The sequence below is a fragment of the Macrotis lagotis genome, chromosome X (genome assembly GCF_037893015.1).
Source record: "Macrotis lagotis isolate mMagLag1 chromosome X, bilby.v1.9.chrom.fasta, whole genome shotgun sequence".
NCBI lineage: Eukaryota > Metazoa > Chordata > Mammalia > Peramelemorphia > Peramelidae > Macrotis > Macrotis lagotis.
The window spans coordinates 565,192,132-565,218,641 of NC_133666.1; the positions used below are offsets into that span (position 1 = coordinate 565,192,132).

At 35.0% G+C, this 26,510-nt stretch overlaps 1 protein-coding gene across 1 annotated transcript in view; it reads right to left on the reverse strand.

The window, feature by feature from the left end:
- RSPO2 (R-spondin 2) overlaps positions 1 to 26,510 on the reverse strand; it is a 234,721-nt gene that overhangs the window by 61,291 nt on the left and 146,920 nt on the right. The window contains exon 5 of the mRNA XM_074201113.1: positions 25,967 to 26,155. Within this exon, the coding sequence (XP_074057214.1) occupies positions 25,967 to 26,155 (189 nt within the window). The remainder of the gene's footprint in view (positions 1 to 25,966; positions 26,156 to 26,510) is intronic.

Sequence of the window (26,510 nt, forward strand, 5' to 3'; positions counted from 1 at the left end):
TTCACCACCAGAAAAATCATTCTAGAGATTACATCAGTTTTGGTACTCACCTCTTATCACATTCATCAGATTTTGCTCCCTGGATTGAAGGACTGGAGAGAAGAGCAAAGAATTCCTCTCAAAGTCTCCATCTAAAGAGACCTCAGAGGGCTCCTAGTCCTAACCATTTCTCACTCTAATGGTTTTGTATTTGACTCCACCATCATCATGACCCCCTCCTCCCTTTAAGTTTATTTTTGTATGCTGTCCTCCCCCAAGAGATTGTATGCTCTTGAGAAGAGACAATTTTTGTTTTACTTATTTGTATCCTTGGCACTTTGCACAACGCTAATCATAGAGAAGGTTGCCTGGATTATGAAAACTTTAAATGAACAATACTTTAAAAATTAAAAGATAATTTAATAACTCTCCCAATTCCCCAATTAATTATAGGAAAGAATCTGAGAACACAGCACTCCACACACTCCACAAGTCATCCAGCTTCTGTTTGAACACATTCAATAAGAAGGAACACATTACCTCTCAAGTCAAAACTCCATCACAAACAGAATATGGCATATCCCTCATCTAAACAGTAAATCCTTGAGAACTCATGCCCTAATAGTCTTCTCTCCTCTAATCTTTATATCCCCACTATCTTCAATTGAACTCCACATGGTAAGCCTTTCAGTTCCTTCAACATTATGGATGGCTCTCATGATTAAATACACTATCCCCTATGTTCTTAGTCACATAGAACAGAGTACAGCAAGACTACCATTTCCTTAACCTGGAAGCTATATCAGTCAGTATCACCCCAAGATCACGTTTGCTACTTTGGCTGTCCTATTACACCAATGGCTCATTGATCTTTAAGTTCATTAAAGCTCTCGGAGCTTTTCCACAAGCTCCTGTCTCCATCTTTACACTGATGACTCTGATTTTTGGAATACAGGTATAAGAACTAATATTTATATCTACTGGTTTCCATTTTATCTGATTCATTAAAATGTCAAGATATTTTGGATTATATTTGTCTACTGGTTCCTCCAGCTCTGTGACATCAACAAACTAAATGAGTGTCAGCTAACCCTTTATCCAAGTCATTGATAAAAATGTCAAATAGCACAGGGCTACCAAATAGTATAGATCCTTAGCATAGTCTCCTGGAAATATCCTGCAGCAAATGATTCTGAACCTTTTATGATTACTTTGAGTCCATCAATTCAACCTGTTTCAAATCTATCTACCAAATTATCACCTATTCCTTATGTGTCCAGTTTTCATATGAGAATGGCCAAAAAACTCAAGAAATATTGAAAAAATATAAACTGTTTCTACAGCATTTCCCTGTTCACCTAGTTTATCTGCCTTTCCATAAACAGGAAAGAAGTTTAGTCTAGAATGACCAACTCTTGGTGAAAATGTGAATATCCCAAGAGGAAGCTGTTACACCCAGTGATTATATATATCACTGGCATCCTAGAAACTAGTTTCTCACTATTAAAGATAATCAGGTCCAGAACAACATTTCCTGTGCAGGTTTTCACTTTTTGAAGTATGAAATTATCATTTAGACAAGTCAAAGAGTTATTAGCAATTCTGCTTTTGGCAGAGAGAGTTTCAGCATATGTCCAGAAGTTTTCCATCACTACTATATCATGTTTCTGTGCCAGGTTTGTGATCTGTTGGCTGAATTTCCTCTTCCTGTGTAGGTGGTCTATAGCATATGCCAACGACAAAATTATTTCTATTTATTCCTTTATTGATGTCTTCCCAAGTAATCTCATTGTTCCTCCTTCTGGTTCCTGGATTTTTTCTCAGTTATACCTATGAACTCAAATTTGCCTCTTTGCATTAAATTCTATTGTCCCTTGTGTTTTCTCCCCTAATTACTAGGCATTTGTGTACAAACATCTGAGGTCCTGGTTTTATTTTTCAGATTTTTATCTCCTTTGTACTTCTGAATGCTACAAATGCTATTCTTCCTTCATTGTGGCAATAATCCATAGCAGTAGGTCTTGAAGTTGTGGTCCACAGAGTACTGCAGGTCTCTGAAACTCTTTCAGAGCATCTATGAATTCAAAATTCATTTTTATTTCTAATATGGTAAATATATAAAACTCACATAAATAAGAACTTTATGGACAGATCCTCAATAATTTTTATACTGTGAAAAAACAGTTTGAGAACTGCTGATCTGTCTCATTTGATAAATATAAATTTTTAAAAAATGAGACCATGTTCCAATTGTCTAAGGTGTATTGTTATTCACCTTTAGCTTTTGGCTAAATAATGCTTGGTTTACTAATATATTTATAGATCTTCAAATGGAAGTTATAAACTCCTTGAGGTCAAGCCTATGCCTCATGTTTATTTTATAAAAAAAAAAAAACACTACAAGAGCTTGTTGTTCAGTCTTTTTCAGTCAGGTCTAACTCTTTTTGACCCCAAGGGGTTTTCTTGACAAAGATAGTAGAGCAATTTGCCATTTCCTTCTCCAGTTCATTTTTCAGATGAGGAAACTGAGGTAAACCAAGGGTAAGTGACTTTTCCAGAGTCATACCGCTAGTGAGTTCTGAGACCTGATTGAGCTCAGGAAGATAGTTCCTGACTTCAGGCCTGGCACTCTGTGCAATAGGGTACTACCTAGCTTCCCCAAGCACTGCACAGTACAATTCACACCGTGGGAACCAAATCTCTGAGATTCAATAGGTGCCTGAACATTCAATGTATGACTTACACAGTATTCTTCAGAATTTGCTTACTGACAATTGTATATGTAGATCTCTTAATATAAAAATATATTAGAAAAGAAAAGAACATACAGAGAAAATTACAGAAAGCCAGATGTTACGTTTCCTTTGAGGATATATAACTGGGCAAAAACAACCCTTCATTATTAATTGCTTTAATTTCATCTTCAGGAGTGATCGTTTTTATATTTTTAGTGCTACAGCATTTTTAATGCTAGTGATTTAGTTTTTTCCTCTATATTTTTAATTCAAATTAATCAATCATTTATCTATTTTGTTTTTTAATAAAATCATCTCCTAGTTTTATTTATTAATTCAATGGGCTTTTACTCTCAGTTTGTTCTCACCTTTATAGCTTTCCAATTCAGTGTTTATTGGGAAATTTTAACTTGTTCTTTTTCTAGTTTTTTTAACTGCTCTGTTTTATAGATGTAAGCATTTAGAGATATAAATTTTCCTCTAATCACTGCTTTTTGCTGTATCCCAAAGGAATACAGAAAAATAGGAACATAAAAATAGGTATAAAATGTTAATATGAGAAATACAATTTACTTTGAGGCAGATAGGTAGTGTGCTAGATAGAGTGCTAAGACCTGGGTGAAGTGGGGGAAAAATCATCTTCCAGAGTTCAAATCTGGCCCCAGACACTTACTAGTTGTGCCAGCCTGGGCTAATCCCTTAGTTCCAATTGCCTTTGTTTCCTCATCTGAAAAATAAACTAGGTAAGGAAATGGCAAACCATTCTAGTATCTTTGCAAAGAAAACCCTAATAGGTGTCACAAAGAATCTGAAATGACTGAATGGCAATACTAACAAAAGCTTACATTGAGGAAAGGGAAAAGCAAAGAATTCTTCTTGGCAATAAGTTGAGACTCAAAGGATGAATGAGTAGAATTTCAACAGCTACACAGATGAAGCTAGAACCAGATTCTATATTTAGAAGAGAGTAATATAATAATCATAATCATATTCTCAAGACCTAGTCTATCATCTCTGCCATATATTATGGAGTGGTGGGCATGCAGGGGAAACATATTAGTAGAAGACCAAACAGAGTGCAGGACAGCAGGAACTTCGAAAACACTTCAGTAGCTGGGAAGATAGGCTGAATGAAGCATTGGTGAAATCACCGAGTGGATTAGCATATTGGTCAATGTGAAGCAGCTATTAGAAAGTAAAAGAAGCAGATAAGAAATCAAAGGGCCACAGGCTGCCCTTGCCTCAAACAATTGTAATGATCAGCTTCATGAGGAGGGCAAAAGACTAAGTAGTATTCCTTTGTGTTCTGGTTCAAGAAGGCAAAATACTATTGGCAAAAACTCAAAATATCAATAGACTACCTACTGGAAATAATTCAAGGCATATGGTGCTAATGACTAAAATGGGTAAACCACAAAGGCACATGAAATGAGTGAAAGATATGAATGCTTTCATTATTCAATTGTACGATATGATAAAAAAATTGAAAACAGATATTACTAGTTATTGGCAAGTTCTACATACTGTTTTTTTCTCAACTGTACCCTCAGTTCCAAGTCACACAACAGCATACTGCAGACAAATATGTCAATTATTTTAAAAATGTCATCCATCCATGATACCTAATTTTATTCAATTTTGATAAAATAAAAGCTAAAAATGAAGGTTTACTAAAACCTGTACAAGGAAAAGTTAAGGAATCAAGAGTTATTTAAAATTGTAAGTTTTGGTGTTCAGTCATTATCCAGTTATGCCCAACTCTTCATGAACCCTTTGTTTTGGATTTTGTTTTTTAATAAAGACACTGGAATGGCTTGCCATCTCCTTCTCTGTTTCATATGAGGAAACTGAGGCAAACAGGGTTAGAGACACAGCTAGTAAGTATCTGAGATTGGATGTGAACTCAAGGAGATGAGTCTTCCTGACTCCATGCCCAGCAATCTATCCACTGTGTCACTTAGCTGTTCAAAAATCTTAATGAAGGGTATCATATATCTGCCTACAAAAGATGAAAAAATCAGTGACTCTTTCAAAGTGATGCAAAGTGATGTGAGAAGAAAGAGGAGCAGCAATACTGTAAAATGAAGATCTGAATGACTTAGCTATTCTTAGCAGAACAAAGATCCTACACAATTCCAAAGTATTTATGATGATGCATACTATCTGTCTCCAGAGAAGGAGGTGATATTATTTTAATGCTGCCTGAAGTATATTATTTTCACTTTTTTGTTTTTTTCTAATGCTCTTGTAGAAAATGATTAATATGGAAATTTTACATGATTATGCATAAATAATCTGTATTGGATAGCTTAATATCTTGGGGAGGTAGAAAGGAGGAAAGGATAGAAATTGGAATTCAAAACTTTAGAACAAATTTCAAATTGTTTTAACATGTAATTGTGGAAAAAATAAAATATTAAATAATTGGAAAACTGTTAATAAATACCCTCACGTCAGTTAACTTTCTCTCCCTACATTGATCTCTCCTTTGACCCTGTCCAGTTTCCTTTTAGAAGTTGTCCTTCCCTATTAGAATGTAAGCCCTTGGAGGACAGGGAGATTCTATCGCTTTTATTTCTATTTCCAGAGTTTATCACAGTGACTTGAATATAGTAAGCATTTATAAATACTTGATGACTTGACTTGAATAAAGTCACATAGACAGTGAGTCAGAAGTGAAACAAACTCAGATCTTCTTGATTTAAGGAGTAGTTCTCTATCTACTACACCAATGATATCAAACTCAAATACAAATGGAAGGTTGAGAGGGAGGGGCAAGAAGGGGGCAAATTGGTCACTAATGCATACATAAGAATCCCATATTTAGTTTTGAAATGTAATGTTATTAGTATTTTATTGTATTTTTATTTTTATTTATTCTGTTAAATATTTTCCAATTTTACTTTAATCCAATTGGGTCAACTTGAGAGTGTTGTGGGTCACATATTTGTTACTTCTTGTAGATGCAAGACTACAGATCAGTTAGGCTAGAAAGGTAAATTTGAGAATATTCAGCATAGATTTGGCAATTAAATTTGAGGAGCTAATGAGATTGGCAAATGAAGTAGTATAAAGGGAACATAGAAGAGTACCTAGAATAGAAATAATACCCCAATGGACATCTTAAATTAGATGAATCTGGATGAGTATCCATCAAAAAAGAGAGAGTGGAAAGGTGTGACAAATAGAATGAGATCCAGAGAAGTAGATCAACACTAACAAAGGTTGCATAAAGGTGAAGAATACAGATTGAGAAAAGATCATTGGATTTGGCAATGAAGACATAACTGGTAACTTTAGAAAACATTCTGGCAGCAAGGACAAAGGCAGAATGATACATGTTAGGTACATATAAGTTACATACAAAGTAGTTAACTGCAGGGAAGGTCTATTGCAGAAGAAAGTACTTGGAGGTAGGATCAAGATGGCAAAATAAAGGTAAGAACTCATCTGAGCTCAACCCCAACTTCCTCCAAATCCCTCTAAATAATGACTCTAAAAAAATTCTAGAGATGTAGAATCTACAAAAAAGAGTGGAACAATTTTCCAATCCAAGACAATTTAGAATGTCATCAGAAAGATCTGTAGCATCTGGGTGAGAGCAGAGTACATATTAGCACAGACCCCACCAAACCAGGAGAAGGTCTTAGGAGTCACTGGATCAACACTGGAAGCAGCTGCTTCTGGAGCACTCAACCCACAAATGGTAAGGAGATTGAGCAACAGATCAAAAGGAGATTACAGGGGTCTCTTTGCTAGCACTGAGGCAGGACTCTGTTGCTTTTCTCATGCTCAGATCTGTGTAGCATCCTGGCTGGCAGTCCCAGGGTGAGGAGGAACATTAACACAGAAGTTTGCAGCCACAGTATAGCTGAGGTCCTTCTCATAATTCAGGGCAGAAAAGAGTGCTTGTGGTCACTCACAGGCCAGAAGATTAGCAAACACCTCTCTTTAGATCATACCACCTTGTAAAAACTGAAAACTTCCAGGTCCCCAAAAGTAGCTCTGAAAATAACTGCACAGAAACCCTGAAGCTTGAGATAGTATGCCCTGCATCTTGGAAGCATACTTTAATGAAGAGTTAGAATCAAGTCATAGGCTTGGAAAAGAGCAAATAATGGGGGGGGGGGGGGGGGGGGGGGGGGGGGGGGATCTGACCGCACAAAGTTATTATGGTGATCAGAAAGCTCACATTCAGAAGAAGATAAAGTCAAAGCTCCTATATCCAAAGTCTCCAAGAAAAAATATGAAATCGGTCATAGCCATTGAAAAGCTCAAAAAGGATTTTGAAGATCAAATTAGAGAGGCAGAGGAGAAATTGGGAATAGAAATGAGAAGGATGCTAGAAAGTCATGAAAAATAAGTCAGCATCTTGGTGAAAAAAGACACAAAAAACTGAAGAAAATAACATCTTCAAAATCAGAGTGAGCCAATTGGAAAAAGAGTTACAAAGAGTCAGTGAGAAGAAAAATACCCCAAAAAGCAAATTAGACCAAATGGAAAAGGAGATTCAGAAGCTCACTGAAGAAAATACTTTCTTAAAAATGAGAATTCAGAAACTTGAAATTAATGACCTTATGAGAAATCAAGTAACAATAAAACAAAATCAAAAGATTGAAAAAGTAGGAGACAATGTGAACTATCTCATGACAAAAAAAACAGCGATCTGGAAAAAAAAAGATCCAAGAGATAATTTTTTAAATTATTGAACTACCTGAAATTCATGATCAAAAGAGGAGCCTAGGCATCATCTTTCAAGAATCTGTCAAGGAAAACTGCCCTGATATTATAGAACAAGAGAGTAAAATAGAAATTGGTGAAAGAATTCACCAATCATCTTCTGAAAGAAATATCAAAATGAAAACCACCAGGAATTTTATAGCCAAATTTCAGAACTCCCAGGACAAGGAGAAATACTACAAGCAGCTAGCTACAAAGAAACATGGAGTCACAGTCAGGATAACACAAGAGTTAGAAGCTTCTACATTAAAGAATCAGACAGCTTGCAATATGATATTCCATAAGGCAAGAGAGCTTGGATTACAACTAAGAATCAAGAAAACAGTAGCAAAACTGAACCTGCTCTTTCAGGGGGAAAAGACAAAATGATTCGGGGAAAAAGAGGACTGCTTTTCTGATGAAAAGACAAGAGATGAACAGAAAATTTGGTCTACAAATGTCAGCATAAAAAGGTAAACAGGAAATGGAAATCATTAAAAGACTTAATGATATTGAATTGTTTATATTCCTATATAGGAAGATGATAATAGTAAGTATTGAGAAATTTTTAAATATAAGGGTAGTTAGAAGGACTATACAGGGGTGGGGAGGGAGGGAGAGAGGGAGGGAGAGAGAGAGAGAGAGAGAGAGAGAGAGAGAAGAGAAGAGAAAACAAACACAAGAATGATATCTAAAATTATAAAATAAAATTAAGGATGAGAGAGGAACATACTGGGAGAAAGGGAGAAGTAAAATGGGATAACTTATCACACATAAAATAAACAAGAAAAAGCATTTTACAGTAGAGGGGAGGGGGGAGGAGGGAGTTTTAATCTCATCAGAATTGGGAATAAGGGGATAAGAGGGTGGAGTAATGGAAGGAAGGGTAGACTGGGAGAGGAGATAGTTGGAAGAACAGTTTTGAGGAGAAAAGGCTGAAAGGATAGAAAGGATAGGAAAAACAGGTCAAGGAAAAGGATAGAAGGACATGCAGTTTACAGCAGTGATTGTGAAAAAAATTTGAAGCAAATTTCTCTGATAAAAAACCTAATTTCTCAAACATATAAAGAGAACTGAATCAAATTTATAAAAATAAGAGTTATTCCCCAATTGATGAATGATCAAAGGATATGAACAGTTTTCAATACTATCTATAGCTCTAATAAAAAAATGTTCTAACTCACTATTGATTGAAGAAATGCAAATTAAAATAATTCTATGGAGCTGTGAACTCATCCAACCTTTCTGGAGAACAATCTAGAATTATGCTCAAAGGGCAATAAAAACATGCATACCCTTTGATCTAGCAATACCACTACTGGTCTATATCCTGAAGAGATCATGAAAAAGGGTAAAAACATCACTTGTACAAAAAATATTCATAGCAGCTCTGTTTGTGGTAGCAAAGAATTGGAAATCAAATGAATATCCATCAACTAGAGGGTGGCTGAATAAATTATGGTATATATATGTTATGGAACACTATGTTCTATTAGAAACCAAGAGGGATGGGACTTCAGTCCCATCTGATGTTGAGTGAGATGAACAGAACAAGAAGATGACTGTATACCCTAACAGCAACCTGGGGTTGATGATCAACCTTAATGGACTTGCTCATTCCATCAATGAAATAATCAGGGAAAATTTTAGAGTGCCTGCAATGGAGAATACCACCCATATCCAGAGAAAGAAATGTGGAGTTTAAACAAAGACCAAAGTCTATTACCTTCATTTTTTTTAATTGTCTAATGTACAACATAATTTTGCTATCTCTAATATTTTATTTTCTCCTCAAGGACATAATTTCTCTCTCAACACATTCAATTTTGATCAATGTATAGCATGAAAACAATGTAAACATCAACAAACAGCCTTCTGTAAGGCAATGTGAGAAGGAAAGAGAAGGTAAGGGAAAAATTGTAAAATTCAAAACCTTACAAAAAATGTTAGGTAGAAACTACTATTGTATATAATTGGAAAAGTAATAAAATATTTTTAAAAATTCTAAAATACTATCTTATACCTATTAGACCAACTAATATGGCAGAAAAAGAAAATGATAAATGTTAAAAGGGATGTAGGAAAATGAGACACTGATGCACTATTAATGGAGTTCTGAACTGAATTCAAACATTTTGTAATTTAGAACACTGCCCAAAGAGCTATAAAACCATGCATACCCTTTGACCTAGCAATTACACAACTAGGTCCATGTCCCAAAAGACATGAACAAAAAAAAAGGAAAAGGAGTATATGTACAATGATATTTGTGAAAGGAAATGGAAATTGAGGGAATGCCCATCAGTTGGTGAATAGTTGAATAAATTCTGGTGTGTGATTATGAATAAGAAATGATGAGCAGAATGTTCTTAGAAAAATTTGGAAAGACTTACATTAATTGATGTAAAGTGAAATGTACTATGTACAGAGTAACAGCAATATTGTAGGATGATGACTTAGCTTTTCTCAGCAATACTATGACCCAAGACAACTTTGAAGGAAATTATGATGGATGCCATCCATCCCCAGAAAAGAGCTGACAGTTTTCAGAATATAGATTGAAACATATTTTCTAAATTTTTCTTTACTTTTCCTGAGGTTTCCTTTTTGGAGTGTCTATGTTTTCTTTTACAACATGAGTGTCATGGAAATGTTCTGCATGACTACACATTAATAACATATATCAAATTGCTTGCTTTCTCAATGGGAGTAGAGAGGGAGGAAGAGAACTCTTCCCCTGCTCTTTTTTTTTTTACTTTTTAAACTAGTTTTTAAAATGAATGTTAAAAATTGTTTTTATAAGTAACTGAGGAAAAATAAAATGCTAAATTAATAATTTTTTAAAAAAGAAGAAAGTGCTTGATCTTAGCCATAAAAGAAACCATAAATTTCAAGAGGCAAAAGGAGAAAATATTTCATTTTAAGTATGGAGGACAGCCACAGTTGAAGCATGGGAAATGGAGAACAGAACATCATCCAAGAGGAATCACAAGTATACCAGAATGGCTAGACTACAGAGAAGAGTGTGTAACAATACTGGAAACACTAGAAAGGGCAAGGTTATTAAAAAAAACTTTGAATGTCAGAGTTAACATCTTAGAATTAATAAAAGTCAATGAATTTATTTAGAACAAGAAGGTAACATTCAGATATGCATTTTAGGAAAGTCATTTTGATGGCTATGTGGAAAGAGAGAAAAGATAGGGAAACAAATGACAAGAGGTAAATGCAATATCCTTGGGTAAAAAGTGATGAAAACTGCAAATAGTTGCACAAATGGAGAGTAGGAATTATATGTTATAGTGAAGAGAAAGAAGTGTCAGGATTTGAAATCTGATTGGATAGATAGATTCAGTAAGAGTAAGGAATGACAATGAAGTTGGCAACTTGGCTGAACTTATGGTCTCTAAATGATAGATTTAATTTTCAAATTTATTTAAATTATCATCTTATTTTAGCCTTTTCTTACAGCTTGACAAGATCTTGTAAGATACCAATGATGTCATTCAAGGTACTGCTGATCTCATTTCCCATTAGAAAGTTTAATAAACCAATAATCTAGGCCTTCAGGTACTGAGTTTTAAAAAAAACTTTCAAAAAGGTGTTATTAAGGATGGAAAAATCATTTCAACCCCTATAACTTACACTGACTATGAAATTTATGATGTCATGTAATAAAAGATCATAATGTGACAAAACTTTATCCCAGTCATTTTTATGCAGGTACAATTGGATTAAAATGAATAAATGAAGGTAGCCTTGAAAATGAAGACAACTTCCCCTCAAGAATATTTGATCTTATACCAACTCATACTTCTCAGACTGGCCAATATGATCAGAAAGGACAATGATCAATGTTGAAAGGGTTGTGGGAAATCTGGGACACTAATACATTGTTGGTGGAGCTGTGAACTCATCCAACCTTCCTGGAGAGAAATTTGGAATTAAGCCCAAAGGGCAACAAAAAATGTGCATACCATTTGATCCAGCAATACCACTACTGGGTTTATACCCTGAAGAGCTGATAAAAAAAAATGTAAAAACATCACTTGTACAAAAATATTTATAGCAGCCCTTTTTGTGTGGCAAAAAATTGGAAATTAAGTAAACGTCCTTCAATTGGGATGAATGGCTTAACAAACTGTGATGTATGTATGTGATGGAACACTATTGTTCTATTACAAACCAAGAGGGATGGGAATTCAGGGAAGCCTGGAAGGATTTGCATGAACTGATGCTGAGTGAGATAAGCAGAACCAGAAAAACATTGTACACCCTAATAGCAACATGGGGGTGATGATCAAACTTGATGGACTTGCTCATTCCATCAGTGCAATAATCAGGGACAATTTGGGGGTATCTGTGATAGAAAATACCATCTGTAACCAGAGAAAGAATCATGGGGTTTGAAAAAAGACCAAAGACTATTACCTTTAATTTAGAAAAAAATAAACCCTGTTATCTTACTATGTAATTCTGCTATCTCTTATACTTTATTTTTCTTCTTTAAGGATATGATTTCTCTCTCTCATCACATTCAATGCATACCATGGAAACATTGTGAAGACTAGCAAACTGCCTTCTGTGGGGGGGGGGGGGGAAGAAAGATTAGAGGAAAAATTATAAAATTCAAAATAAAGAAAAAGAATATTTGATTTTAGAGTGACATAGAAAAGGACAGTTTTATATTAATCAAGGCAGTATAGTAGATTGAGTTCTGGGATTTGGAGTAAAAATCCTCCTTTAGGCGTTTAATAATTTTATAACCCTGATCAAGTAATTTAATATATGACTGTCTCAACTTCTTCATAGGTTGACAATAAAAATACAGTTGATAATAAGAATACCTATTGCCTTCAACACTTAGTTGTCAGAATTTTGACACAAGTTAATTCCTCTCAGTCTCAACTCCTTCATATATATAAAATGGGACTAATAACACTTTCTAGGGTTATTATGAGGACAAATTGAGATAATGTATGTAAACTGTTTTTCAAACCATAGAGTATTATGTAATATTAGCCGGTATTGGGAAATTATTGCTTGCCCTCCCTTCTGGAAGACAACCATGACATTAGGAATGTGAGGTCATGATATGCAAGTGAATTGAATTTAATTGACAGAGGACATGCCCAAAGTCACAAGGCTCACTTTTCCCTCTGGAACTTTCTGTGTCCAGTGGTCAGATATGGATTAGGATGACAGTAGAATTCCAAGACTGAAGTCAAGAAGACCTGAATTCAAATCCAATCTCAAACACTAATTATGTGACCCTGAGCAGGTCACTTAACTTCTGACTTTCTCAGTTGTCTAATCTGTAAGAGAGGGATAATAATAACCTACCTCAAAATATTATACTAAGGTTCAAATGAGATAATAATTCTAAAGTGATTAGCACATTGTCTTATATAATTGTTAGGCATTATTACTGTTGTTATTCCTTTTATCAAGAGTTTGCTGATTATTTAAGTACTCATTATCTCATCTTTAGTAAGGATAAGAAGCTACTTGGGCAGCCTTCCTGATTCACTATCCTGCTAAGTCACTAAACATTGGGACTGGGTGTGGCCCCATTATGGAAGGCCAAGAATGATCACTAGGGGCCACTATAGAACTAAAAATATAACATTTTGTCCTTATAACAAAATTAGTGAAATTTATGAATTTTATATTGCAATAGCTTAAAGTTTCTATCTCTTCAATGAAAAGTCATTCATTTTAAATAAGAATAGAATTAAAGTGACTTCAAAAGCAGGTCTACGTACAATCTAAGTATCAATATTGAAACTATAAATCTAATTTGGAATATCTATTTAAATTCTCCTTCTCCAAAAGTTTTTTTTGAGCCTTTTGTGCTTATGGCATAGTCTACAAAACAAACATACCAGGCAAAAGTCTTGACTGAATGGAGCTCATATACTAAATGGATTCAAAGCACACTACTATATAAATAAGCATAGTATATAACCAAGTCAATAAGACTGTTAAACCCAATGAGAATGCTCAGATCCAAGGACAATTTTAAAATATACTTTCCTACCTGAACAACTATGTGATGAAATTCAGTCTCCATCTGCATTTCGATTTGAAATAATGATACAGTGTTACCTGAGAAACTTTTCTTTTTCAGATGGTCATTTAGGGTCATCTAATCACCTTAGTCTGATAATAGAAAATTAACCAAACCCTCTTGGGTTGGAGTAAAAAGCCACAAGTGCAATCAAACAAATTTCTCTGTTGATAATCCTGTTAAAATGTTTTCTTCCCAAGAAAATCTGATACTGGAAGACATCCAAGAGCATCAGCTTAAGAGGAGTCCAGTAGTAAGGAACATATTTACAGGAAAACTAAATTAGTCAACAGTTGGCTCCCTTTTTTGCTAATAACCATGCCACAGAGTAGCTTAAGTAGAGAAATTATTTATTCAAAATTATCATTATAGGACTAAAACAGATAAGAATTTCTTATGTCATGGGAAGGGGTTGAGGGAAGAAAGATCTCACAACTAACAAAAATGAGAAACATTTTAATTTGTCTATCTTGATTTTAAGAATCCTTTTTAAGGAATGCATTGAAAGGATCAGGAGTATAAAATTACATTTTAGAATACTGTAGGTGCTGTTTTATTAAGTTTACATCAATATTAGAGTAGCTTGTTCTTGGTAAAAATAAAATGAAAACCATTTTTGGACACTTTTTTGTACATAGTGTTTCTTGGATTAGATGGCATGCATTAATGAGAAGGTCTTTTTACTAGCACCCATAAAAATTCTACTCTAGTGCCTGAAATCACAACTATAACTGAATAATTGCAATAGCTAGATTCAAGTTCCAAGGACTATATCAAGGCATTGCAATTTAGAAGGGAAAAATATCTAACGCACATATACTACTTTAGATTTCGTTAAAACAGAAAGCTATCAGATCCTGAGGAACAAATTCTCTCTCCTACTCAATTAAATTTGTCTTTCTTATTTCTGGATAATTTCACAACATGAATTACAAAATTGATTCAAAATTTTTGTTGTATTTTTCTCAGGCATAATTTAGGTTTAACATCTTAGGTCCTGAATTTATTAGTTAAGCCTTTGATAAGTAGGACAAGTTTACAAAGGAATCTCACTTGGCATTTTTGCCACTACCTCACAGAATCCTTAACTTCAAGATTCACCTCATATGTGTCTCCTATACAAAATCTTTCCTGAACTCCCTTCCTCTAGAAGTGAATGATATTAGTATATATTCTATGTTTACTTATTTTCTCTCAATAGAATATCATGTCCTTGATTATATGACAAGGAACATTTTTTTTGTCTGGGTTGGGGGGTATTAAGAGAGGAAATTGGTCAGAATGGCAATTGACACATAGTGGATGCTTAATTTTATTTTTAAAAAACTGATTGAACTAAATTGTATTAACACTGCCTTCCATGTGAACAAGAGTACTGCCCAGTGATGAGCCCTTTGCTTTTGAATTCCCTGACCTTGCTGAAAATTAAGGCTGTCATCAGGGTTAGTTAGCTAAAACAAAACTAAAGCAATTTGACTTTTTATGACCTTTATCTTAAAATGTCACACTATAGCTATTTACCATACTATACTGCCACTTCTATAGCTATTTACCATTCTCATGGTAGCATTCCAAGATGGCCAAAGCTCCTCAACCCAGCTCTCCAACTTAGCCTTCCCTTCTTTAAAAGGTATCTGATTTCTTTAGCTCATTCTTGACTACTCCTTACTTTATCTATTCACCAAACCTCTGCCTTCTCATGAGACAGCTAGATAAACTAACAGAGTCAGTACTTGGAAAGACCTCAGTGGCTATATATTCTTATATTCTAATTTTACAGATATGGAAACTAAGCCCAAAGGCAGTTATGTGATTTACCCAAGGTCATACCAATAAATGTCAGGGACATGATTTGAACTGGCTGTCTCTGACTCCAGAGCAAACCATCTACCCCCTGTACCACTTATTCTGCTTTCAGGCAACAAATATATTTTCATAGGAATCTTCTAGAAATAAATGCCTTAAAGTTTGATTCTAAAGTTTCAAACACTTTAGCTGGCTAGAAGACATATATGGGAGGGAGAAGATCAATTAAAATCCTTGATTATTCTGAAGAACCATGTTATATTATCAATACTTGTCAACAATGAAAACTAAATCAATTTATAGTAGTGTTATTAACACTTTACTAATTTTAAGAAAGAACTCCTTTGATCATTAATGGTATGGAAATATGTCACCTTGATTAATTTAATATTCTGATAAGCACCTTCTAGAATTCATTTTGTCACTTCCTTACAAAAAAATCTAAATAAATTTACAAACACCCAGTGAGGTGGCTGTCTTCCTTTCATAATTTTTTTTTGCAAAGAATCAAATGAGTTTTTGCTCCACCCCCAATAAATATGCTATTAACAACCAAGATAACAGGCTTTCTTTATTGGTTCTGTAAGAATTATTAAAACCTGTATCCAAATAGTTTGCAAGCTTAGTACACATAATACAGACCACATAAATTGCAGCCTAAATGTAAACAAAATGTTGATAAATAAAAAGCACATGTCCAAGCCATATTTTTTTGACTCTATCTTACTGAAAATGTCCTTATTTCCTGTTCTCAGCTTAATCCATCACAATCTACAACTGCCTTTAGTTATATTATCTAATGCTTCAGCCACATGTCATTGTCAGTTTATATACAGAAAACATTAGTTAGAACCATAATCTCAGCAGAACATCTCTCTTAGAAAGGCAATAGTAGTAAAAGCCTAAAACACCAAATAATATTTCCTTTAGTCTCCTCCAAGGTAAAAGTGCCATTTTATATCCAAGCAGCTAAAGGTTACATAAAGATCTGCTTATTCAGGAGGGCAGATGATGAAAAAAAATCAAAATAACATAATTTAAGATTTCATGTTTAAATGTCTCTACAAATTAAAAGAAAATAGATAAATGTTGATGATTATTAATACTAACAAATTTTAGGTCTGAAGCTTAACTATAAGGCAGCCCAAAGATCAGTGGCCAGAAATAAACATGAAGCTTTGCCAAAGCCCCACCTGAAGGAATTTAACAAGTTGTGAAGGTTGAAATGGGTAGGGTAAGGAGCAGACAGACCATTCTGGCAAAAAGCAATCAGAGACAGGGGTGGGGTTCCTGTTGAAAAGCACCAGTATGTGACCCATGAAGCAGGGAAGCAGACCTAGAACTGAGTAGCATAGCAACCAATCTCCAGACTGAGAATGGAAAGTACTAAAGATCCAACATTAATTTTTCAATTTCACTCACAAAGATTGCAAAGTGGCTACTTCCAAAAGTATATGAGAACAAGGCTCACTCTTTTGTCTCAGTAACCTGGTTATCATGGAAGCTTCATGGCTTTTTCCCTCACCCCCCCCAAAATCATTTTTTTCCAAATTAGAACTGGATCAGGTATATCAAAAACTAAATTTGGGTGCCAGGTGTTGTTATTGTTGTTTTAGCCATACCTGACTCTTTGGGATTCCATTTTGGACTTTCCTGGCAATGATAGTAGGGTGGTTTGCCATTTCCTCTTCCAGTTCATTTTACAGATGAGAAAACTGAGGCAAAATGATTAAATGACCTGCCCAGGATCCCACAGCTAGTAAGTATCTTAAGGTCACATTCGAACTAATGAAAATGAGTCTTCTTGACTCCAGGCCTAGCATTCTATCCACTGCATCTCTTGATGCCCATGTGACATGTACTAGGAATATAATTACAGTAACAAAATTGTTTCTGCTCTCAAAGAGTTTATATCTTATTTATGGCGATAATGCATACACATTTAAGTATATTCAAAATACAAAACAACTATTGGGGGGAAAGGAACATTGGTTTTGATAGATTCTAGAGATTATAAGACAAATAAGGATGTGATCCCAGAACAAGAAAGAAAAGACACAGAGGCATAAAAATGGGTAAAGAAACATGTGTGAGGAATAGCAAGTATGCTAGAGTACATGAAGAGAAAGGTACAGAGAAAAGTGTTCAACCTAGAGAGCTGAAAATGGCATCACTAGAAATAAGTGCAACAGTTGACTTTGCCCCTTTTCTACTTGGGTCATCTTGGACAACTGCCTAAATTCTCCAAGAACTTATTTTCTTCATCTGCAAAATGAGAGTATTAGACTGAGTAACCTGCAAATTCCCTGTTCTCTCTAGATCTGTGATCCTAACTGTAAAAAATTTGGAAAGGGAGACTATAACCAGATATTTAAGGACTTTAAATGTACTGGGGAAATGTAGGTATAAATAGACTCATAAATTCATGCATATGAATATTTGCCAGAAGCAAATGAAACCACTGGAGATTTTAGAGGAGTATTATAATGTCATATCTGAGTTTTAAGACTATCACTTAGTAGATATATAAATCAGAGGTTGCTTTGGAACAAAATAAATAGAATAGAGCAACAACTAAAAAGTTCTCTACTTCACTGAAATTCTAGAAAACACAAAGGTTATTATGAGTTGACTCCACCTACTCAAACCCATTCCCTCCTAAGAACTTGGAATTTGGCTTTTCTCACTCAGTTCTTTAATCAAATAGTTCAAGTCCAAACTTACCAATGACCTTTCCTTAGTTCTTATACTTTATCTTTCGGCAACATTTAATATTTAAAATACTACTTTCATGATGCTCTCCTCCTTTGGTTTCCCTAACTTAATATTAATTTCTTCCTTCTTTCTCTGAAAATTTACACGATATCTCCTTTTCCTCCCATCCACTAAATTCAGTCATTCTTTGGGTTCCGTTCTTTCCTTCTTTCCTCTCCCCCACCAATGAGCATATCCAATCACCTGCTCAACTAGTCCCTCTGTGGTAGTAATCAAAAACCTTTTCCTCCAGTTCTGACTAAAGAAAGTCCAGTTTAGAAGATAGGGAACTAGACATGGAATCAGAAATACCTGGGTTTAAATAATCAATAGTTATGTGACTCTGGAAAAGCCATCAACCTCTCTGTGCCTCCATTTCCTCATTTATAAAAAGAAAGAATTCAACCAGATGTCCTCTAAAGATGGCTTCTAATTCTAAATCTATGATCCTATGACCTTTTTCTTGAGTCCCAAAATCACAAGTATCTGTCTGACATATCTAATTTAAATCTTGTCAGTATACTATATTTCCATGTGCAAACCCAAGCATCTACTCTTCTCTTCTAAAACCCCTTTTTGCTTTCCTCCTGACTCCCCTGTTTCTATTAATGGTATTCTCACCCACTACCATTGGTCTTTCAGGCTCAAATCTTTAATTTCACATTATATACACTTTCTAGATAAAGCATAGTGGATTTGAATTCAGATTCTCATTTCTTTCCCTCCTCCTACTTAGTATCTGTGACCACAAGCAAGTCACTTAACTTCTCTGTGCCTCAATTTCTCATCTATAATATAAGGAATTTGGTCTAGATGGGATTTGAGATCCTTTCCAGTTCTAGGTCTATGACCCCAGGAGTTAGTTGGGTCTTATTAATTTTGACTCTGAAACATCTTTCATATACATTCTCATTTTTTCCCATGACCCTAAGTCAGACTCTTTTTTAGTTGTGGCAATAACCTCCTCACTGATCTGCCCTATTCTAATCTAAATCACACACAACTACAGGACTTCTTAAAGCATAGATTTGATCATATTAATACTCCATATGGAAATCTTCAATGGTTTCTGAGTAGCAATGGAATAAAGTTTAAAGCTCCTATATTTAAAGGCTCTTAATGCTGTGGCTCCCCTTACTTTCCTTGTTCTACCCCCACCATTCTCCTATATTCTAGGCAAACTATACTTCTCAATGTTCTTGGGAACATTTTCCATAGTTTTACAATCATCTGCTTTTTCTAGTACTTCTAACTTTTGTGCAGATAGTCTATATCATCCAGCTCTTATATCCATATGATAAAACCATTCTATCCAACAGAATAAAATGCTACCTCTTGGTGGAGCCAAGATGGTGGCATGAGAACAGCCTTTCCTAGGAGCTCTCTCAAAAATATTCCAAAACCTTAAAATTATGGCTCTAACTAAAGTTTCGAGAGATAGAACCTACAGAAAGATCCAGTGAGGTAATACTTCAGCCCAAGGTAACCTGGAAAATCATGGGAAAACTTTGTTCCATGGGGGGTTGAGGGGGTGGCAGCACAATCAGGATTTCATACCAGAGGGAGGGAGCTCCAGTCTTTCAGGAACAGCCCTGCTGGGCACCTAGACACCCAGGTCACAGTGAATGCCAGCTCCTGACAGCAGAAGCAGTTTCCTGACCTGGAAACCCAGAGAACACCAAGCACAACTTGGAAGATCAGCAGGGAAACCTCTGCCAGAGTGAGTGGGAGCTAGTGTGGCCCTCAGCACAAGTTCAGCCATCAACATAGCTATGGCCCTCAGCACAGCACAAATCCCAGGAAACAGAAGCAGGCCCATAGAGCCACCAGGCAGGGAGCCACCCAGCAGCTGTTTCCAAAGTGCTCAAAACATGGAAGGTAAGGGGGTGGGGGGAGACTGTCGAGGTCTCTCCTCTGGCCCTTGGATAGGACTTTTGTGCTTTGTCCATATTCACACCCTGGTTGCAGTCTGGGAGCCCCCATTGCCATCCACAGACCAGAGCACAGGCAGGAGAGCAGTAAGAGCCTCACATACTGAGGTCCTTGTAGGGTGTCCCAGTAATACTCAAAAACTTGGGAAGCACCCCAAATCAGGCACAGGCTGGGGAAATGAGTAAACAGAAAAAAAGGAACCTGACCATAGACAATTACTTTGGTCCCATGGAGGACCAAAACATATACTCAGAAGACAAGAAAGTTCCAGCTTCTACATCTAAAGCCTCCAGGAAATAAAGAAGTTGGTCTCAGGCTATTTCAGAGCTCAAAAAAAAAAGATTTTGAAAATCAAGTAAGGGGGTGGGGGTAGAGGAAAAATTGGGAAGAGAAATGAGAGAGATGCAGGAAAAACATGAAAACCAAGTTAACAGCTTAGTCAAGGAGATCCAAAAATTGCTGAAGAAAATAATACACTAAAAACTAGTTTAGGTCAAATGGAAAAAACAGTTCAAAAAGTTAATGAGGAGAAAAATACCTTAAAAAGCAGAATTGGTCAGATAGAAAAGGAGATAAGAAAGTTCTCTGAAGAAAATAAATCCTTCAAATGTAGAATGGAACTAAAGGAAGCTGATGACAATGCGAGGAATCAAGATACAATAAAGCAATATCAAAAGAATGAAAAACTAGAATAAAACATGAAATAACCTATTGTAAAAACAACAGATCTGGGAAAAAACAGATCTAGAGAGGCAACTTAAAAATTATTGGGCTACCTGAAAGTCATGATCAGGAAAGAGCCTTGACTTCACTTTGAAAATGCTACCTTCTTCCTGATCCTCCCCAACCTGAACCAGATGTGATCTTTTTCCCCCCTAACCAAACTCTAGTTATTTGTGTATCTATCCATCATATTTCCTCTTCTGGATGGTAAATGAATCTTAATTGTCTCAGAATCCTCCATATGTTCCTATTTGGTCCCTTGGTCTAGCACAGAGCTTTAGATAAAGTAAATATGCACTATTTATCAAGTCAAATTGATTGGCTTTTGATCTTATTTCTATTCCTTATTTTACAGAGAAAAGAACAAGACTAGATCACATTTCTCTCTATTATTGATATCAGGGGACCTGGACAAGGAACAAAAAGGTGGCACAGGGGCAAAATATCAGACTGGATTCAGGGAAGACCTGAGTTCAAAACTGATTTTGGATACTTGCTAGCTATGTTACCCCTAGACAAGTCACTTACCCTCTGTTTGTCTAATTTCCTCATCTTTATTATGTACCACAGAATTTTTTGAAGAATCAAATAAGATAATATTTGCAAAACACAAATCTGAGTGTCTGACATAGGGTAAGTGTTATTACTGTTGCAGGAACTGTGGCTACCTAGGTTCCATCCTAATTCTGTTATGAATTATGTGATTTGGTAACTTGAACTCTACATGCCTTATTTTTTTCATTCATTAAATTAAGGAACTGAACTAGACAGATCTCTTTTCCAATTCAAATTCCATAATACCATGGTTACAAGGCAATGTTATACAAAGAAGTATAGTACTTTATGGAGACAAAGGGCTGGAGTTCAAATTTCACCCTTGTTGCCTACTATCAATATGTCCCCAAGCAAGTCATTTAACATCCTTAGACCTCAGTTTGCTCCTTTATAAAATGAGGAGGTTGAATCAGATGAATTTTGACATTCTTTTAAACCCTAGATTAATGATCTTAGGATCTGTGCTGTAAGTATCTCCAGGTTTATGGAAGAGATGTTACAACAAATTTATTCCTCAAAGAAATTTTATTTAAAAAAATGAAGCCAATTTTCCCATAGACCAAAAATTAGACTGTCATGGAAAAATGAAAATTTCACAACCGAGAGTAGTGAAGACTTAAAGAAGAGTTGAAAATAGCTGCCAATAGGGGGTGGCTAGGTGGCTCAGGGGATAGAGCACCAGCCCTGGAGTCAGGAGTACCTGAGTTCAAATCTGTCCTCAGACACTGAATAATTACCTAGCTATGTGGCCTTGGGCAAGTCACTTAACCCCATTGCCTTGCAAAAAACCTTAAAAAGAAAATAGCTGCCAGTCCTTGTGGTAAGCAAAGGAATTAAGTATATCACATCTGGTAAAGCTCTACCTAGCAGCATTTCTTTCTTTCACTGTTGCTCAAGTTCCTAGCTTACAAAACTTTCTTTGATCTGGTTAATTATCTAGGTCTACCTTTACATAATTTTTCTGTTAATGTTCCTGATTATTTGTAGTGACCAACAGGTGTATCTCAATTCTTTAATGCTACTAATGCACAATCTAATGGAGCTAGAAATTCATTAACTTCAAGATGAAATTATATAACCTAAATTAGCTATTACTTTATTAGTCCTACATATTACAATAACCAGAATCATTTTACCAGAATCATTTACCAGAATCAGTTTCCAAATTATCCCTTTTAGTTATGTAATCAAACAACTCATTTCTTTGTTGACTTCTTTGTCTTTCCTTTGTCATGCAATTTTTTCCTCTGTGAGAAATATCCTACATGATATTGTCTTTTTCTTCTCTATTTATTTTTTCTTTGATCTTTCTCCATCTCCTTGCTTATCTTGCTAAACTCAGCAATAGTTGGACACAGCAACATATCTTTTGCAGGCTTTAACAGTTTAACAGGATGCCACATGTATATCTAAGATGGAATTCTGTTTAATCTTAGAACTGAGTGCACAAGGCAGAGACCTTCCTAAAGAAGGAGAGTGAAAACTATGAGCTGTGGATTACTTGGCAACTATATTAGTTCATTCCTGGAAAATGTTCCAGACCACTAGTTGAGAATTGCCTTCCCGTCTCCTAGATGACAGTCACAGAACCTGCTACTTACAATACTTGGCTAAGAATCACAGAAGCATAGGATTTTAATATTGGAAGAGACTCTAGAGATTATGAAATCCAACACTCTCTTTCAGCAGATAAGGAAAATGAGATCCAGAAAGATTAAATGATTGTCTACGGTCAGTCATAGATCTCATTAGTGCAGAGCTGAGATTAGAACCCAACTTTCCCAGCTCTTAAGTCAATGTTTTTTTTCATATAAAAGGGAGACAGCAAACCAGTTTTCAATTAAAGGAGACAAGTGGCAAAATAATTTTTTTAAATGAAAAGACAGAAAAAGAAGTAACTAGCTTTTCTAAAAAAAAGGTAAATTTGATTATACAGATCCGTAATACATACTTTCTATACCAATTACCTTATAGGGATAAGTTCTTAACATATTGTTCACATCTCTCTGTGCTCTAAAAAATGGAGCAGAAAAAAATGTAAATGTGTATTCTAACTGACAATTAACAGAACTTTATCCTGAGTTTAAAGGGGGGAGGGGGAAAGCAAGCACTTTTGAGGCACTTTACATTCTCATTGCATAATAGCTTTTTAAGGTAACATCTTATGCACTTAAAGTGAATATTCCATCATGGTGACCTATAACTTATGTCTGCAAGTAATTGTAAGCAGCTGATTCTAATATTACAGTGTTTAATGTGAAGAGAGGTTAAGGCTGGGTTTGTGCACAATCAGGTTAAGATTGGATGTAACAGCAGAAAATCCATACATATGTTGGAAAATTCTGAAAAATGCCCATAGTCCCAAACTGATTAGGCTTCACATTTTTGCATGGTTTGTCAAAGCAGCTCAGTGAAATCAGATCAAGATGGAGAATGGGATAAAGTGATTTTCTTTTCTGTTTTTCCATTAATCACCATGACCCAGGGAAGCAAAGACCTTTCCCTTCTCTCCTGGGGCAAGAAGGGACACTTTTTAGGAATTATGCTGATTCAAATCAGTGACTGTTTACATTTAAAATTTATTTCTATTTTTCATGTAGTATTTTTTTTGCACTTGTGTGAAGCTTTCAGTTTTTATTCCCCAATGCAATTTGAATTAAAACAAGTTAATTTGTGCAGAACTTGCAAAATAGTACTAGCCACTTTTAAGGAGGCTGACAATTTCCTTTAATTGGACTATCTTGGTATTTGTGGTATTGTCTAGAAACTATAGTGATATAATTTTTTAAAAAAGATGATAGAAAATTCTTTCAAATAAATTGAAAGGTGAGACAGGGATATTAAATTCTAGGATAAAAAAATCAAGGCAAAAGTCTTTAACTTAGTTAACTCATTTATTGTTTTAAAAAATCTATGCTGTCTACTCGGCACTCTCAGAGTAGTGTTAGATTTATTTTTCAATTAAGATAGTGTACTGCTAATACCAGTTTAGACAAACTACTAAAATTTTCAATGAATGTTACAGTTCAGTAATCTAACTGTTATCTTACAACATTTTTATTTCTATCACAGTGTTTTAAGATGAAGTCTGCAACAAAATATCATGCTTTATTTGAACACAACATGTTTGCTTAGAAAGCCTTTTTGGCGAGTGATTCTTGTTATTAATTTGGACCACAATGGGGCACAGAACTGCTGAGAGGGGGGAAAGGATGTTATATAAACAATATATTACAAAGCAGGCCTTTATTCTCAATACCTGGATACTTCACATTTGTTTTCAGTCTCAAGGCTGCAGGTTAAATATCCTCAGCTATGCAAGAGGTAACTTATTAGTTTCATAAGAAAATATTTTTATATTCTGAATGAAAGTCACCCAATTTATTTGAACAACACCATCCTTGTGAGTATAAGAAACAGATGAATAAAGTTTATTTTCAATGACTAAATAGAGAATCCAAATAGAATAGCAAACTACAAATTACAGGAGAACTTCTGGATTTGGATCCAAAAGGCCTTACAATCTAGGTAGATGTCTCCCTTAAAAAAATTGAGTTCTCCATGGATTATGGATATAACATATGAAACAATGTAAAATGATTTTTTTTAGGTTTTTGCAAGGCAAATGGGGTTAAGTGGCTTGCCCAAGGCCACACAGCTAGGTAATTATTAAGTGTCTGAGACCGGATTTGAACCCAGGTACTCCTGACTCCAGGGCCGATGCTTTATTCACTGTGCCACCTAGCAGCCCCAATGTAAAATGATTTTTTAAAAAAATGTTGATAGATATGTTCACTTCTTGCTATAGACATGAAGTTAAAAAAAATTCATGAATTGCCAAATGCAAACAAAAAACACCAGAAACAAAACCCTCTAAGGTTAGATGCTACAACAAATAGACTAGATGAACAATTTTTTCTTGACCCAATTGCCATTCTCAGAATTAAGCCAGGCATATATATTAATGATACAGCTGATAGCAGGGACCACTGGTTGTTCCAGCACCCCTACTGCATTTAATGTTAAAGTTTTGGTTTCTTTCTTAACAAAATGTTGATTTTTAAAAATTCCTATTGTACTTTGTAGTAATTTATAAAATTACTAATCAATAGATGGACACAAGGAAACAAGAAATAGGCTAATTTCCCAAAAAGTATTTTTTAAAAAATCAAATTAATGTCAAATACACACATAGTTTTAATGAATATTCAATAAATGATAATAGGGACTATTCACACATTACATAAACCTCATTAATTTAATGACTTTAACTGTTAGTCATGTCTTCATAAATAATAGCTACCAAACCCAAATTTAATTAGAATCCATTTTCTTGGAAGTCTTAAGACTTTTCATGAGCTTCACCTTGCACTATATTCATTCCAAGATAAATTAACACTGTATTAGATGAATTCAGTTCCTTCTTAACAGGTACATTCGCCATGGATGGAAATTCATAGAACTTTTCATAGATTATTTCACTTAATAACAACTTGAAGTAGATATCACAAGTGATAGAATGAGATTCAGATGCTCCTCATTGTCACATAGCTAATAAGTGGGAGATATTATTTGAACTAAACTTTGCCTGCTTCTTTCTAACAGTCAATCCACTAACCCATACTTCCTGTAATATGGTTACTACAGAAAAAACAATTCATCGAAAAAATGAATGAAATCCATGAAATCTTACCTCCTGGACAATGCCTCATAGCCATTTTACATCTTCTGGATTCAGCAATGGTTGGACATGGTATTGTGTCTTTTGCTGGCTTCTTAACAATTTGTCGTGTTCTTGTTTCCAGACCCCATTTAAATCCACATGTTCGGTTGTTTCTGCTACAAGTTCCCCACTCACTCCAAGGACCCACCTCACATCCTTCTGTTGAGACAAAGACAAGTTACATTTTGACACAGACTGACCCTGTCCATCTACTTTATTTAGGGATATTTTAAATCTCTAAATTAATAACTTTATTTAGGGATATTTTAAATCTCTCTCACACACTCTTTCTCCAACCCCCCCCCTTCATCATTGCACCATCTACACACATATATACATTTACAAACACAATTATATATATATATATGTATAAATTTCTCTGGGCACACATGCTTTCCCACAATTTTTAAGAAGGTTATTTGCCCCCAGTGGTAAGCCTTTCTGTACACAATCTTTCAGAGGTACCATTTTAAAGCATATATGTGTGTATATATATATATATATATATATATAT